General features: G+C 45.9%; 1 protein-coding gene across 5 annotated transcripts in view; it reads right to left on the bottom strand.

Moving 5' to 3' along the window:
* The window catches only part of SIPA1L1 (signal induced proliferation associated 1 like 1), a 469,532-nt gene that overhangs the window by 264,495 nt on the left and 188,695 nt on the right, over positions 1-16,342 (bottom strand). For all 5 annotated transcript variants that reach the window (XM_082275708.1, XM_082275709.1, XM_082275712.1 and 2 more), the window contains exon 4: positions 9,180-9,368. In XM_082275708.1, the coding sequence (XP_082131834.1) occupies positions 9,180-9,368 (189 nt within the window). The remainder of the gene's footprint in view (positions 1-9,179; positions 9,369-16,342) is intronic.

Here is a 16,342-nt window from a genome sequence, read left to right as displayed (position 1 = left end):
ACCACGACAGGCCCTTTTGTCAGATTGACCGAGTTTTGCCACCACCAGAGAGCCCTCTTCACCCTCGCGGCAGTCCTGATTGGATTTTCTAGGGGCTCTGGATGTGACCATTTCTGTAGAATGTCCATCTGGAGCGGGCGAGAATGTAGCCTAGCCACTGGACGGCTGGTATGGATGAGGTAAGCAGCCCTAGTGCTGCCATATCCACTCGAACCATATTCATGGGGTTGGTCTGAACCTGACCTACCACAGACTGGACCTTGACATTTTTCTAGAGGGAGAAAAACCTTCAGAAGTACTGTATTTATTGTGTACCCCAAAAAGCGAACCTCTTGTGCTGGAATAAAATTGGACTATTCCAAATTTTAGGCGCCACCCCAAGCTTTTGAGGTGGGACCGGGTCTCCTGAAGGTTTGCCAACATCTGACTTCTGGAGTCTGCAAAGAGCAAGCGGTCTTCCAGATTAAGGGACAATAGAGATTTCCCCAAATCTCAGCGGTTTCAGCGTTTTTGCCATCACTTTTGTAAACACTCTGGGGGAGGACGACAGACCGAAGGGAAGAGCCCTGAATTAAAGATGCCATATCAATTCCCCCAAGTTGACAGCGAGCCGGAGAAACTTTTGACAAGACTGGGCTATTGGGATGTGTAAATAAGCATCCCTCAGATCGACAACATCATGAAACACCCTGGGGACAGCAGCTTTGTCACTGAGTAGATTGTGTCCATCCGGAAATGTTTCTACCACATTGATTTGTTTAGAATCTTTAGGTTTAGGATCATCCGATATTTGCCAAAAAGATGTGGGAACAGAAGCCCAGGCCTTCCTGTTTCTTAGGGACTTGGATTACAACTTCCTGCTGCATCAGCTCGTGTAAAAGGTACATCATTGCGGAAGCCTTTTTTTGTCCCTTAGAATACAACTCCAGGCTGTAACTCCGGGCAATGATGTTCCTGACGAGAGGTTATTTGCTCCCATTGTGGGAGGAAAACCGATAACCTTTCTCCCCCACCGGAAGGAGGCTGTCATTTGCACTTGGCGGATTGATCCGGGGGTCTGAAAAGCACCCCACCTCTTCCCATGGCCCTCTGGGAGGACCACCTGGTCTTCTGGTCCTGTTTTCTACCTCTCTGGGACTGAGGAATAGGAGGAAATTTTTTCTTGAGAGGCGGCTTCTTTTTAGAAGGGAAGGCTTTCTTCCTATCAGCTGTTCAAGACTGTTTCCAGATCTGGCCTGGACAGGAAATCCACAGAAAAAGGTATTCCACACAATTTGGTCTAGGAAGATGAGTCCCATGACCAAGTTTTGAGCCAAATTGCGCGTATGTTGACCAGTGCTGAGGATCTTGCAGACATTTTGATTGATTCTGCAGTAGCATCAGCCATATACTTGACTGCTTTCAACAGTAATGTGAAGGACTCAAGTAAATCTTTTCCTGATGTCCCCGCTTCCACATGCCCATTAAGCTGTTCTAACCAGCGCTCCAAATTCCTGGCAACCACTGTGGATGCCATACCTGGCTTAAGGCTGGATGAGGTGGAATTCCATGGCTTTTTAAGGAGAGAATCTGCCCTTTTGTCTATTGCATCCTTTAAGACGCCCATATCCTTGAACACCAAATCTGTGTGACAAGAGACTTGAGAAAACGCTGCATCCACCCTGGGCCTTTTATTCCAAACATGGGTCTTATCTTCAAAGGGGAACCTTCTCCGAAGGGTCTTGAACAAAGGGGCCCTCTCAGGATCTTTCCACTCTTTTTAAATGTCCTAGACAGAACCTTATGAACTGGGAATACACTGTTTGGATTCATCCAGTCCCTGATACATTCTGTCATGTACGGAGAGTTGAACCCTCTCCTCCTGGATCTAGAGAGTAGTATAGATTGCTTTAAGCAAATCATCTACTTCTTCTAAAGATAATTTGTATCTAAAAGTTATAGAAATGTCTTCTTTCTCCTCATCCGTACCCTTGAGGGAAAGAAGTGTACTTGCTGCTTCTCCCTCTGAGTCGCTGGCCTCTGCCGACTTTGAGGTGGATGCCAAGGAGCTGAGTAAAGTATTTTGCTGGGAGTCGGTCTGTGTTGCTGGCACAGCAACTAATAAAGAGCGAACTGAACTTAATGTATCCGTTAACTCCTTCACAGAAGAAAACTAATCTTTACATTGCTGTGAAGATTCCTCTTTAACAAGGTCTGCTATGCATGTTTTGCACAGCGGTTTTAACCATGAATCTCTCAGGGGGTTTTTCCTCTCTCAGTTCCTTTGAACTGAGGGAGATCCTTTAGATAGGACTGTGACTTTGACCTGAAATCAAAACATACAAAAAGCCAACAATCACCTAACAGCTGAGACTGATAGCTATCAGAGAGAACAGACTACTGCCACCTCAGAAGGAGAAAAAATGCCCCCTGTGCACTAACCAGCCAACATTAAAAGACAAAGTCCCTGCCTAAACTGTAAGGCTGGGAACAGTAATCACAGCACTTACAGAGCAGACTCCCACAGAAGGAAGTACAAAAAACAACAATAAGCCCAATAGTGAAGATAGAGGCACCACTGTACCACTTTTACATGGGCCTGGGCGATGCTTGCAGTGCCTGCTTCCGCCGATACTGCAGTCCTCTCCTTTATCTAGCGCAGAGTGCGCAGCGGAAAGTGAAAGAACCACCACCTGTTTTAAATCCACACTTCCAGTGTCCCCACGTCTTCGGGGCCGGGACCAGAAACGGAAACAGAAGCCAGCAGCCGGAACCATTGCCGTCATGCCCTCGCCGGAAGTCTCGCCTACTAAAAAATCACGCACTCGCCGGCCGGGACCCGGGACTGACATGCGGGGACTGCCGCAAGCACGGCTCCCTGCCTGGACTGCCTGCCAGCCCACAACTTGCGGCTCCCGGACACAAGGGCTACACCCCCAATGAGGCACTGCTCTCCTGAGCTGGAAGGACCAGGGGCTCCAGAACACCCCCTCTACTACACCTGGGGGGGGGGGGGGAAGAGTGCTGGGATGGTCATGTCGCATCAAAACAGCCTAATTCCAGATGCCAGGTCGCAATGGCGACTAGAAATTGCGTTCTGGCGCCTGAGCTTTGTCAGCCTAGCTAGCCTGGGTATGGCAGGTTGCTAGCAGTTGCATTCACAGGGAAGAGCCAAACTCGCACGCCACCGGCTGTTTGGAGTGACAGACCACCTTGGCTCTGATCACAGGAGGGAGCCGGGATCCGGACCTGACCGGGGATTCAGCCTAGCCCGGCTGCACGGTGTGACAGTGTGTTGCGGATCGCAGGAGGAACCGAGATCTAGACCATGGCCGCTCGGTGCGAGCCCTTACTGTCCATGCTGCTGATCACAGGAGATGGGAGCCGGGACCCGGCAGGGAATTCAGCCTGCTTGCTGCCTTACTGAAGAAGAGATCAAGTTGGGACTCGGAGTTGGGGGATCGAGTGAGAGTCAACTTTGCTGAAGGGATCCAGCTGCACAAGGTGAGAGGGATGGAGAAACTCTGGGGGGGTGGGGGGGGGAGCGGTGTGAAATTCTGCGTTGGCTCCTGCACAATGTCTGCTAGGTGAGCTGCCTACCTGTGTCCATGAGTGATGCCTATCCGTGCCACCTCATCAACGCACATCAGTGCAGTCTATCAGTGCCCACCAGTGTCTCAAAAAATTATAAAAATTTCTTATATAGGTACAGTTGCATGCAGTTGTCATTCAAAGTGTCACAGGTAAAGTTTTTTTTTTTTTTGCTTCTTTACCAACTGACATCTGTGTAAACCTGTACCGTTCATCCGTAAAGAGACACATCAGGGCTTCAAAAGAAGGGGTTGTGTTGCTGAAAATAAAGCTTTGTTTAAAAAAAAAAAAAACCTGCCCCCTAACTTTTGTTTAGCTGGCTCCTAGATTAAAAGCAAATTTGTCAAGCCCTGGCCTAGAGGTAAGCCTTAGATGTCAAGTAGTAGAACAATTCTCCTGCGCTCGAGCGAAATATGGCGGAGGGAAGGGAGATACTTCAGACTCGGGTGGATAAAGCCTATGGTCTTGCTGCCCCCTCAGGATCAAGGGTATCCAGAACCAACTGGGAAAAAGACAAAAGAAAAAAGGTGCGCCCCTTTTCTTTTGTCTTTTTCCTGGAGGTAAGCCTACCCTATCTCTACCTGGAGAGAGCATAGCCCCCCTAACTGGTTCCCTGCAGTGCTTCCACCATGGCAGAGGAAACCCAATAACTGAAGGCATGGTGGAGGGATTTTAAAGGCTGCAGTGTTTCCTGGGAAAACTGGGTGGAGCTGCCCTCTCTCCAGGTGCTGTCCTAAAAGGCGATATGGGAAAAAACTGACAGAGGTTATAACCCCCCCTTACTATCAAAAATAAAAAAGGTTTTGCCTACAGTTCTACTTTACTACCGCTTTAAGGGTAACTGTACATTTGTATCCTTTAAGTGCCCTACAAGGTCTTTAAGCTCACCTGTCCACACTCCCGCCAGATCCCAGGCGTGGAGCCCACTGGGAGCAGGTCTAATGGGAAAACTGCTGAAATGAAATACATCACCACAATTCTTTAACACAAACTTAAACCTATAGAAAAAGTACAAATATCCTTTAGGGTCAGTTTATGGCCTTGCCCGATGTAGTGCCAAAACATACAATAGGCAAACCGATTTGTTACCCATTATGGCAGTTCACACCACTAAGCTGTGCGTTGGTGTGCATTGAAAACAGTATGGCACGCAGTACTTTTTTTTCAGCACAGTATGTTGCTGTGCAATCCACTGCATCTCACTGTGCTGCAGCCAATGGAACTGAATCTAATGTCACTTTGTGACATTTCAATAAAGGTAACCATGAACACAGTGCGATGCACAGTTTAGAGACATTTGGCACTGCTGCCTTTACTTCACACACTGGCAGCTGCTGGTGTCAACAAAACCTTAATGTTTGAAAAGTTGTTTTACATGCTAACAAAAAAGCTGCAAGAGATAACTAGAAAATCCAATAATTATTTTTCCTCAATATTTCTGCATAGAGGAAGGAAAGAACAAGTGTGTACCCCCCTTTCCTCCAAGTCACATGCCCTCATTATGGGGGTTACCTTGCTGAGAAGGACTTCTCCAGGCAAAGCACCTCGTCTCCAAGTTGATGAGGACAAGGACCTTTTCTCCACAACCCTGGCCCAGTGGTTGCGGGGATCTGGCAGCCCTTTTAAACAAGGGTACATCGAGATTTACACGTGAATGAGCAAAGAACTGTTTTAGAACATTACGTTCCTACTGACTTTAATAGGGTTTGGATTTGACACCCAAAGTTTAATAATGTATGTCAAACCCTGATCGAACAAAACCCACCTAAGTTTGGCTTATCACGACTACCAACTACAATCCATATTACTGACCTGTGAACTCTTTCATAGTTACTCCTGACCTATGAACTAAGTTTTACTTCTGACCCCTGCGTTTCCTACTACTGATCCCTTCAATCTGTGTTACTTACTCCCAATCCCTGTTCTGTGCATTGCATAAAACTAACCTTGTTACATGCTACTGACCTCAGAACTCAGTGTTACATATCACTTGACTTTACATACTACTGACCTCTGAATTCTGCGTTACATGCTAGATGACTTCTGAATTCAACATTACATGCTATGGACCTCTGCATTACTTACAAATTACCCCTGAACTTTTAAAACCATCCACACTTTTTAATGGGGATATGCTAAGGTTATCTTCCTAATAAAAAAATAAAAAAAACACGGTATCCCAAATCTCAGCATATTCATTGCTATAATGTATATGTCCCAAGATGGTAGGTTTGTTAGACTAGAGTTGGGTGCACACTTTACAGAGAAACCAGGTAGTGGGGCTTCAAAAATAGTTGCAAATTAATGCAATTAAAGCTTTATTTTTAATTAAAAATCCAGAAACTGTTTAGGCTTTGTTGTGCTGATTAGCTGTCAAGTGTGCTGAGTAATTATTTGGTTTGTATGGTACAGTGAACTTTCTGCCCATAAGCACCTTACGTTTGCTAGATATAAACTGATCTGAGCAATTGCCATTCTTGGTAAACCTATTCTGCCCCTTATGAGCCTCCATGACAGTGCAGCAAGAAAATTAAATGACCCAATAGCCTTTACAAAATGCTGCGGAAAACATCATTCAAAATATACCAGCAGGAATCTCAGTACAGAACAAATGGCTCTCCTTGTCCAGATTTTTACATTTAGTTACTTGGCAAAGGACCCCTTCAATCTAGTGCAGGTGTGAGTGATTTATAAATGGTTCTTACTATGTAAACACTTTTAATAATACACGATAGGCAGTCATTTAGTAGGTTGATGTACAGAGTCTGGATAACATTGTACACTGCAGGAGCAAGAAAAAGGAAAAAAAAAAAAAAAAGACTTTACTTGGAACACTGTGTATTCTTTAATAAACAGGATCAATAAGTACAACTTGTTCTTTCAGGAAAGGGAAAAAAACCTTTCCCAGTTAAAGCTCAAACTGTGCACTCCACACAAGGTATCGATCCTGTAATATTTAATTGCTGAATTTCACAATATATTGGGCAGGTACAGTGAAAGCATAACATTTTAAGTTTCTACAGAATATGCTTAAAGGAGTGTACATAACTCAAGAATATATTATAGCCAAGACACAAACTAACAGAGAGGAGCCTTGAATTAACACAATGAAGACACTTGTTTGTCAAAAGTGCTAAATGCATCTAAGTTCATCCTGGTAAAACAGTAATACCAAAAGTGCTTTGATGTCTAGGGCACCGGATATGCTTTTTTGACAAGGCCATTATCTGCATGGAAACCTGAAGTTCTATGTCTACGTGGGTATGTTATTTCCTCTAAGAATCGACCAGCAAAATGGTAAACTATTTGGCCCATGAACGTGCATGTACGTGAAACAAGTATCAACAGCTTTATAATCATCAAAAATATATTTTTTTGTCCTTATAATCATGAGTCCAAAAACATAGTGATCAATGACAGAAATCGTTCAAAAGAAAGGTCAACTATTTTTTAAATGCTTCCCAAAAAAAAACATCAGGGCAGTAAGATGTGTAAAGGGTTATTGCAATGCCAGTATGGCTGAGAGATAGATCACTGTGCTGAAAGCCAAGATAACCCAGACCTTTTAGTACTTGGCACTTGCCAATAAAGCCTTTTTACCTTAATATTTTCGGTCTTGCATTTCAAGCTGTTTGCCAGCTGAGGGAGCCAAATACAAAACAGCAAGACGTGCACCAGGGAACAAAGTGCCTAAAGATAATTTGCATAAAATGTTAAAGTTTTTTTTTTTGGGGTGAAATAAAAAAAAAACTTTGCAGCTAGGGGAAACATTTGTGTGTGGCAGGAGTGACCCCAAAATCCTTAGTCTTCCCGCAATGCACAAAAAAAAAAAAAAAAAAAAAAAGTGCATCTCTTTAGCTTTAGGAAATTTATTAATTCCCTACACTGCATAGGTATGAGTGGAGCTTAACTTGATATTCTAGCACCCAAGGCCAGTGACTGGTGTTCGCCTTTAAAATAAAGTAGGTCTTCATGATTTCCCCAGCAAATGATTCCTGTAAAGCAGGGGTGGGGAACCTTTTTTCTGCCATGGGCCATTTGGATTTTTGTAACATCATTTGGGGGCCGTACAAAATGTATGCATAAATGTAATAGGCATTGCTTTGCGCAAAAAACAGCGTGCCCCCTTTCAATGCGGAGTGACCACAGCGTGCCCCCTTTCAATGCGGAGTGCCCCCTTTCAATGCGGAGTGCCCAGAGCGTGCCCCCTTTCAATGCGGAGTGCCCAGAGCGTGCCCCCTTTCAATGCGGAGTGCCCAGAGCGTGCCCCCTTTCAATGCGGAGTGCCCAGAGCGTGCCCCCTTTCAATGCGGAGTGACCACAGTGTGCCCCCTTTCAATGCGGAGTGCCCACAACGTGCCCCCTTTCAATGCGGAGTGCCCACAACGTGCCCCCTTTCAATGCGGAGTGCCCACAGCGTTCCCCCTTTCAATGCGGAGTGCCCCCTTTCAATGCGGAGTGCCCACAGTGTGCCCCCTTTCAATGCAGAGTGCCCACAGTGTGCCCCCTTTCAATGCGGAGTGCCCACAGCGTGCCCCCTTTCAATGCGGAGTGCCCACAGCGTGCCCCCTTTCAATGCGGAGTGCCCACAGCGTGCCCCCTTTCAATGCGGAGTGCCCACAGCGTGCCCCCTTTCAATGCGGAGTGCCCACAGCGTGCCCCCTTTCAATGCGGAGTGCCCACAGCGTGCCCCCTTTCAATGCGGAGTGCCCACAGCGTGCCCCCTTTCAATGTGGAGTGAGTGACCACAGCGTGCCCCCTTTCAATGCGGATAGCCCACAGCGTGCCCCCTTTCAATGCGGAGTGCCCACAGCGTGCCCCCTTTCAATGTGGAGTGCCCACAGCGTGCCCCCTTTCAATGTGGAGTGAGTGACCACAGCGTGCCCCCTTTCAATGCGGATAGCCCACAGTGTGCCCCCTTTCAATGCGGAGGGATTGACCACAATGCAGAGTGAACAGCGTGCCAAGCCCCAGTGCACTTGACTTACCTGTTGTAGCAGCGGGCGGCTTCCTCTCTTCGAGTCCTCCCGCGTCCTGCCTCCCGCCTCCTCCTTGGCCAATGACATTGGCCGAGGAGGCGGATCCGTGAGACAGTAGCGAATTTTCATTCGCTATTGTCACACAAATGGGCGGGCTCGAGGCGCACTGCTCTGCACCTCGGGTCCACCCTTTTCGGAGATTCACAGTGTCAGAACGGAGCCATCGGCTCCTTCTGACACAGCGGCACAGGGGGGGGGGCGGATCGCAACGATTGTGCGGGCCGGCCAGAAGGATGCTGCGGGCTGCATGCGGCCCGCGGGCTGGAGGTTCCCCACCCCTGCTGTAAAGAGTCAACATTTATGACTGTGTATAAAACCCTTAAGAGCCTGGAATGGGATGAAAAAAAAAAAAAATGGACATTGAATACTAAAATAGCATGGGTTACACAAAAGATTTGAGGATAAGTTTACCTTTAAAAAAAAAAAAAAGTAGGGTAGGTGCTCCTTGGTAACGTGTTACATTTTTTACTGTAAATACAAGTATAACATGTTACCAAAGGTGAACTTATTCTTTGACCCGTGGAATAAGCATGAATACATTTAAGACCATACATAGATGTACATACATACCCCTTGTTCATCAAGTTTTAGAAGCTGCTCTGTAACTTTTGGAGTGTTGAAGGCCAGACGGAGGCATTGTACGTTCAGCTCGGGGACAAGGTGCTCAAGTACTTCTTTAAGAGGCAAACCTCTTGCTGTGCCATGTTTGGCAGTCGACGGAATAGCATCTTCAAGCACTGATCCACGCATTGTCATAAGCTAAGAATAAAATAAGGAATACATGTCACATTATAACTTACTTTCAGGCTGCAGATGGAAGTACTTATTACCAGGACATTTAATATTAATGCATTGCCTATAAAGTCAGCTCCTTCTACTTTGTTAAATAAGGAATAATTAATCACTGCCCCATACAACACATTACCGCAGAGGATTATTCTCTATTATACATTTAAAACCTATTTAAAACCTCTGCTAGATCAATCACTTGGATTAAGAATACAAAAGAATGGTTTAGGTAGAAATCCTTGTTTAAAAGATCACAAAGGATTAAGTGCTGGTTCACACTATATCGATGCAAGACATCACATGTGATTTGCCCCGCACTGCTCTGCAAATTACATGCGATGTCTGTGCGATGCAAATTCAGCCATACAGATTGTATGGCTATATTCGCATTGCATTCGGACCAGAGTCGTGCAGGACCCTTTTTTTGCTCCAGAATCAGGTTGTATGGGTGTTTCCGAATTGACAGTTCGCACTGCAGTATGCAAACTAATCTGGGGGAGTCAATAACTTTGTATTGACACTCCCAGCAGTTTGCATATGGTAGTGTGAACTGACCTGCAAGTCGGGTGCGATGTGGGAACCCGCAGTGGATTCACAGGTTTCCTGCATCGCACCAATGTGAACCGGCACTAAATGTGTAAAAGAGTCCCAAAAATCAACAGCTATCTAAAGAGAGGTAAGCTACATATATTTATAAATGTTGCTAATGTACATATATACAGTGTGTGTGTATATCTATAATCTCTATCTAAATCTCACAAACATACGTAGTAGTTGAGAGACAATATTAATTCTACTGTATTAAAAATATATAAAATATACATTTGTTGTTTAAAGAAACTAAACATAATATTGACAATCAGTGTTCATATTGTTCACGTTATTGTTCACAGAAACTTAAAACCTGGTGACAGAACAACTAATCTTGCTGCTTGGGCCAACCATAGGTGTTCCTTTCAAGATCCCCTCCCCATATATTCTATACAATGGAAGAAGTGAAAATCAAAATATTGCCCTAAGATGAAATTCAGATGTTGACCTTCATTTTGTATCCAGTGCAAAAAATTGATAACGGAAATGTGACTGGATGATAGGGCCATTTATTCCACTTTGTCTTTTCTATTACAGAAAGGTTAGTGTCTCTTTCTCTCTCTTCTGCATGTGATTATTCGCCTTATATATGTGAAAGGAAAACAAGTATTTACCCCCTACAATATCATCTGTAGCACTGCTCCTCTTAGTGTGGTGCGAAATGACCCTTTAAATAGTGTGGCAGGCTAGAAGTAACAGGCAGAAGCAATAAACCCACTTAGATTAGGGAAGATCTGCAGAGCAAAGAAAAAGTAAACAAATGCTCAGGCTAGATACAATCTAGCAAAAACACACTAAATTTATTAAGAGACAGCAGAGGACAGGGTCCCTACAAACAGATATACCTTACAGTTATTTTGACCATTGAAAACATTCTCCACATGATACTTTGGCAGTGTTGAAGTAAAAACCTAAATTTAAAAAGAAAAACTGGATTTTTGTACTTACCATAAAATCTGTTTCTCTGAGCTTGACGGACACAGCGCTAAATAAATCACAACTACTGGGTTATATTGCCTCCTCCAGGAGTAGGACTAGACAGAACAAAAAACACCTAGCTACGCCCATGGGATGTCCTCAGCTTGGTATATAACCCCCCTCTCTCTGCTCTAGGCAATCAGTTTAGTAACAAGCAGTTTTAGAAGTATCAGAACTCCATAGAGGGGTGGGTGCTGTGTCCGTTGATTCATATAACACAAATTGAGTTGACAAAATCAATCTACTACCAAGAAAAATTACAAGGTAATGTATAGGTCATGTGTATAGCACATTAACAGCACATTAGAAAATTCCCCGAGCCCCAACCCCCCCCCCCCCGCACGCCATCGTCAACACTGGCACGGGAGAGTAGGGGAGCAGCTGACCCTTTCCAATATCTGGGAATCATAGCTTTAGCTGCGTTGAGTAAATGGGGAGTTACACTTCTTTTATATCGTTTTATAGAGGATGGCTCCCCGTGGAAGAGGAAGTGAAAGGGGGAGAATTCTCTATGGGTCGCAAAGCCGTCTTTCTGATCCACGGGGCAATTGCCTCCCAAAACACCCTGATCTTGGGACAAGACCACCATTTGTGGAGAAAAGTGCCCTGTTGTCCACACCCTCTCCAACAAGTGGTATCTACTGTCGGAAACATTTAAGCTAGACAGGATGGGGTTCTGTACCATCTGGTAATAAATTTAGAAGAGAGTTCTTGGATAGGTGAGCTAACAGAAGTAGCATGTGTAAATTTAAATATCTTCTGGACTTGAGAGGGGGTAAACTCCTGGTCCAATTCTTTTTCCCATTCCTTAATGTAGTACGGGATCATGGAGAATTGGGAGTTCAACACTAGTTGGTAAATTTGGCATAGTATATGTTTAGAGTTTGGGAGGTGAATACATAAAGATTCAAAGGAAGTGAGTGTGTCAAAGGACCAGAAGGGGGGGCTTTAATTTGTGAAGAAAGTCTGATATTTGGAAATGTCTCCAGTTTGCAAAGGGGATAACACCGAAGGATTGCAAAGTAACAAGAAGCATTATGGTACCCTGAGGGGCAAATTTAATGCAGGCTATCTTCCCATTAGTGCCCCAAGACCCAAAGAAGCCCTGTTCTTCCCCTTGTGGGAACCACGGGTATCCTCCTAGTTTTTCTAGAGGAGATATCTGAAGCGAAAAGGAATCTGTCGCATTCAGATGGTCCTAAATAGCCAAAGTGGATCGGGTCCGAGGGGTGGTCCAATCGGATAGTCCCCTGGAGTCAGTCGGAATCCAGGGGGCTCCTGACAGATTTCTGCCTGCCAAACATTGCTAGCAGAGTCATGGCACCAGTTCAAGATACGTACAAGGGACATGGCCTTGTAGTAAAGAGCCATGTCCAGAAGACCAACTCCTCCCACTGATTTTGGGCTACATAAATAATCGTAAGCTAGTCTGGGATGTTTGCCCTGCCATTCAAAAGTCAGGAAGGCTCTGCGTAATTTTTTGAAAAAAGTCAGTGGGAGGGTGATTGGTATAGTAAATTAGACGTAAATTACTCTGGGAAGAATCGTCATATTAAGGACATTTATCCACCCAAACCAGGTAAGCGGTAAACCTCTCCAAGTCTGAAGGTCTTTCAGTATCCCCGTCAATAGGGAACCATAATTGAAGTCATCCAATATAGTCGGGTCTGGGGAGATATGGGTCCCCAAGTATGGTAATGAACATTTACACCACACAAATGGGAAAGATTGCCGTAAAGATGATGCCATTGCATCTGGGACATGGATAGGCAGAAGTTCTGAGTTCTCAAAATTAATTTTGAAATTTGTAAGTTATCAAAACTTCTGTACTTTGGCCATCAATACTGGTAGAACGATTATGGGGTTTGAAAGGTAAAATAAATCATCTGCATAAGCAGATAGTTGGTGTTCTAAGGCACCTATACGAATTCCTGAAATGTCTATGTTGTTCTGCAAGACAGATCGGACCCCTAACTGACATTTTTGACACTTTTGGGGGGACCAGTGACATTACTACAGTAATCAGTGCTAAAAATATGCACTGTTACTGTAATAATGACACTGGCAGGGAAGGGGTTAATCCAGGGGTGATCAAAGGTTTAAGTGTGAGCCCAGGGGAGTGTTTTCTAACTGTATGGGGAGGGACTTGTGGAATCAACACAGAGACCTGTGATCCTAAATATGAGGATCACAGGCTCTCTGTGTTCATTCCAGAGAGAACAAAGGTCTGCTGTGTTTACAACAGCAGACCGTCGTTCTCTCAGCGGGGATCGATCACCGGTGCTCAGCGGCAATCGCAGCCGCCGGTCCCGTTGATCGGCTTCCCCGCTTCCTAATGGAGGTGGCCGGGCGAACCGCCATACCCAAGTATATATTGTGGTGGATGGTCTGCATGTGGTTAAGCCGCAGCACGCGCCTAATCGCCACCGCCAAAACAGAAAATTTGGACAGCACAGGAGCTGTATCCAAAGCTGCATCACAAATAAATACACTGCAGCCCATGGACCAACTGGTCTGCTAAATCAACATAAGCAGCGGGGAATTGCTCACCCCCCCCCCCCACCAGGTCCTGGTGCAAAGGCCCATTAAGTTAGGGTCTGAGGCTGAGGGAAGGGAAGATCGCATAATGCCTTCTTGGAAGTCAGGTCCGCAGACTAGCATTTCAGCCATATCGTGCGCCGAAGGACCACTGCTGTCACGGACAGCCTAGAGACTAAGGAATCCGCATCCAGAGAGACGTCACAGATGAACTGCAACCCCTGGACCAACTGGCCCGCCAGCTCCGCAAAGGCAGGGAGAAGCTGTTCCACCTCCAGATCCTGAGGCAAAAGCTTTGCACACACAGTTAAAATCTGGGACACCAAAGCTATAGTGAACACCACCCTAAATAATGAACCGACCACAGTAAAACATGTGGGGGACCAAAGTCTCGGCTCTCCTGTCAAAAGGATCTTTTAAAAACCAGAGACTCCTCCACCGGAGACCTGAGAGTCAACCACAGGTGGAACTGACCAATTATTCAACAGACTCTTCAAGGGATACCGTCTATCGTCTTAGGCGCCACCATATAACGTTTAGGACAACGCCACTGATTCGCGACAATTTTGTCACAGTAGGCGGGAAAATCTTTGCCTTTAGAGGATCTGTGGGCACCAAAGGGACCGGCGCCTCTGACGCAGCAACATCCCCCATGTTTAAAATATCCCGCACTGATTCATTCAGTGCATCCTCCAACGCCTTTTCATGTGCATATGCGGTAAAAGAGGAATCATCCTCACTATCAGAGCAAAGTGCATGGGCGCAGACCCAGTAGGGCCGCTATATTCTAAGCTCACCCTGAAAACATACCAAACAGGGGTGGCCGCTGACCTCAGTCCTGGCAAGGAGATGCCGACCAAAGGTCCACAAAAGGACCACCTATTAGACCCCGAAAAAAAAAAGCAAGAGGGTCCCCTCAATAGACAACATATTAGAACATAGCCCCCTTGACGCAAATGCGCAGGCAGAGCCCCCTCACCTACACAATAATGGCTGCTACACTGTCACTAAAAATGAAGCGCCCCCACAGCGCCACCCGGTTCAAGGGAGGGGTGGTGGGTGGGGGGATGCCTGTTAGCAGCTCTGTCAGCTTAAGCAGCACGGACAGCTTGGTCAGCAGCTCGGACAGCTTGGTCCATCAGCTGCGAGTAGGCAAAAAAGCCACAGCCTAAATTTTTGGCTTGATCCGTCAGAGTAAGGCACGTTCCCCCGCATGATAAAACATCCACTACCCCAGCCCAACCACAACTGCAGGGAGCCCAAAGGACATCCCTGCCCCAGTCACTAACCACCAGGAGGCAGGGAACATGCTCAAAAACCCCTATTGTGCAACCCGGTCAGCAGCAACCACATCCAACCCTCCCCCCTTCTGGAGCATGTGGCAAAGCCAGCATCTACTGCACCTTGGGGGCCAAAAGACCCACAGTGACTTAAGTGGGGCAAGGGGGATGGAGGGGAACCCGGGGGTCCGGCCAACCCAGGGAGGGGCCCACGTCCACCCCGAAAGACCACCAAGAGAGAAGGGGGACACTACTTACCACACCTTGGAACTGGGCGGGCACCACTCCAGACAGACCACTGCACCAACTTGGAATGGAGGTGCTGAGGGCCAGAGGCACGCTGCGACTCAGGTCATGACCAGGGCTATGTGTCCTCGTGAGGCGTTTACTCGATGGCCAGCCCGTCTAGTGAGGCTATGCCGCGGCCGACCTAGTGCGGAGTTGAGGTCAAGTCGTGCTCGCTGCCCAGACTGGGGAGACCGTAAGGATCTAGAATATCCAGTCCGTCGCCCAGGCCAGCAGTTGATTGGAGTTCTCACAGGAACAGAAAATAAAAAAAGCAAAAAAATCCATTTAAAAAAGGAAAAAATGCTAGGACCAGAGATCCCAGCAATGAACTAGGTCCTTACTCCTGATTTGGCAGAAAAAAAACTGAGGACCTATAGCAGAAGTGGGAGTATACCGCCTGGGACTGCCCTATAGGCGTACTTAAAACTTTTTTCTGCCTAGTGTCCTACTCCTGTAGGGGCAGCATAAACCCAAGGGTCAAGAAGATATGGAGCTGGGTCCGCCAATGAAAGAAAGAGAAAAAAAAAAAAGATGTAAGGAACGTGAAAAAATTGCTAGGCCCAGAGATCCCAGCCGGGAGCCTAGGCCTTACTCCTGACTATACAGATTAAAACAGATTACCTAGAGTAGATAGGGGGTTATATACCAAGCTGAGGACAGCCCATGGGCGTAGCCAGGTGTTTTTTGTTCTGCCTAGTCCTACTCCTGGAGGAGGCAATATAATCCAAGAGTTATGATTTATGGAGTGCTGTGTCCGTGAATGAACGAAAGAGAAATATATATATCAGCTATTAAAAGTATAGTATTGTTTTTGGGAAATCCTTTGTAACCGGTGACCGAGCTAGTCTTCTTGTGACTTGGCTATGACCAAATCACAAACATTCTCATGATTCATAGTTTCTCTCCCCTCTGCCACAACAAACTTTTCCCTGAACTTCTTACAACACCGGACTCAGATTTGTGGGCCTAAAAGGGCATTTCTTACATACATCACCCTGGGGATATTAAGGCCTTTCAATTGTTGAAGGATGAATTTACACTGCCCAAGTATATGCTGTTCCTGGATCTCCCAACTATGGCACGTTTTGCATGCCCAGCTCCTTAATTCATACCCGATGCCTACACCTGTTCACATGTTAGAGGTTATATGGAATAGTAAACCCAAAAAATGTACATTGTTTTATAGTTTACTTCTTATCCCCTCAGTTTTTTAAACTGCCTTTTATCCCAAAACCTCTTCGGAAGCAGAGGTAGATGGTTTTGTTTATG

The sequence above is a fragment of the Pelophylax lessonae genome, assembly GCF_965119305.1.
Source record: "Pelophylax lessonae genome assembly, chromosome: 13".
NCBI classification, from domain to species: Eukaryota; Metazoa; Chordata; class Amphibia; order Anura; family Ranidae; genus Pelophylax; species Pelophylax lessonae.
This window is presented reverse-complemented; position numbering and strand designations above follow the sequence as displayed.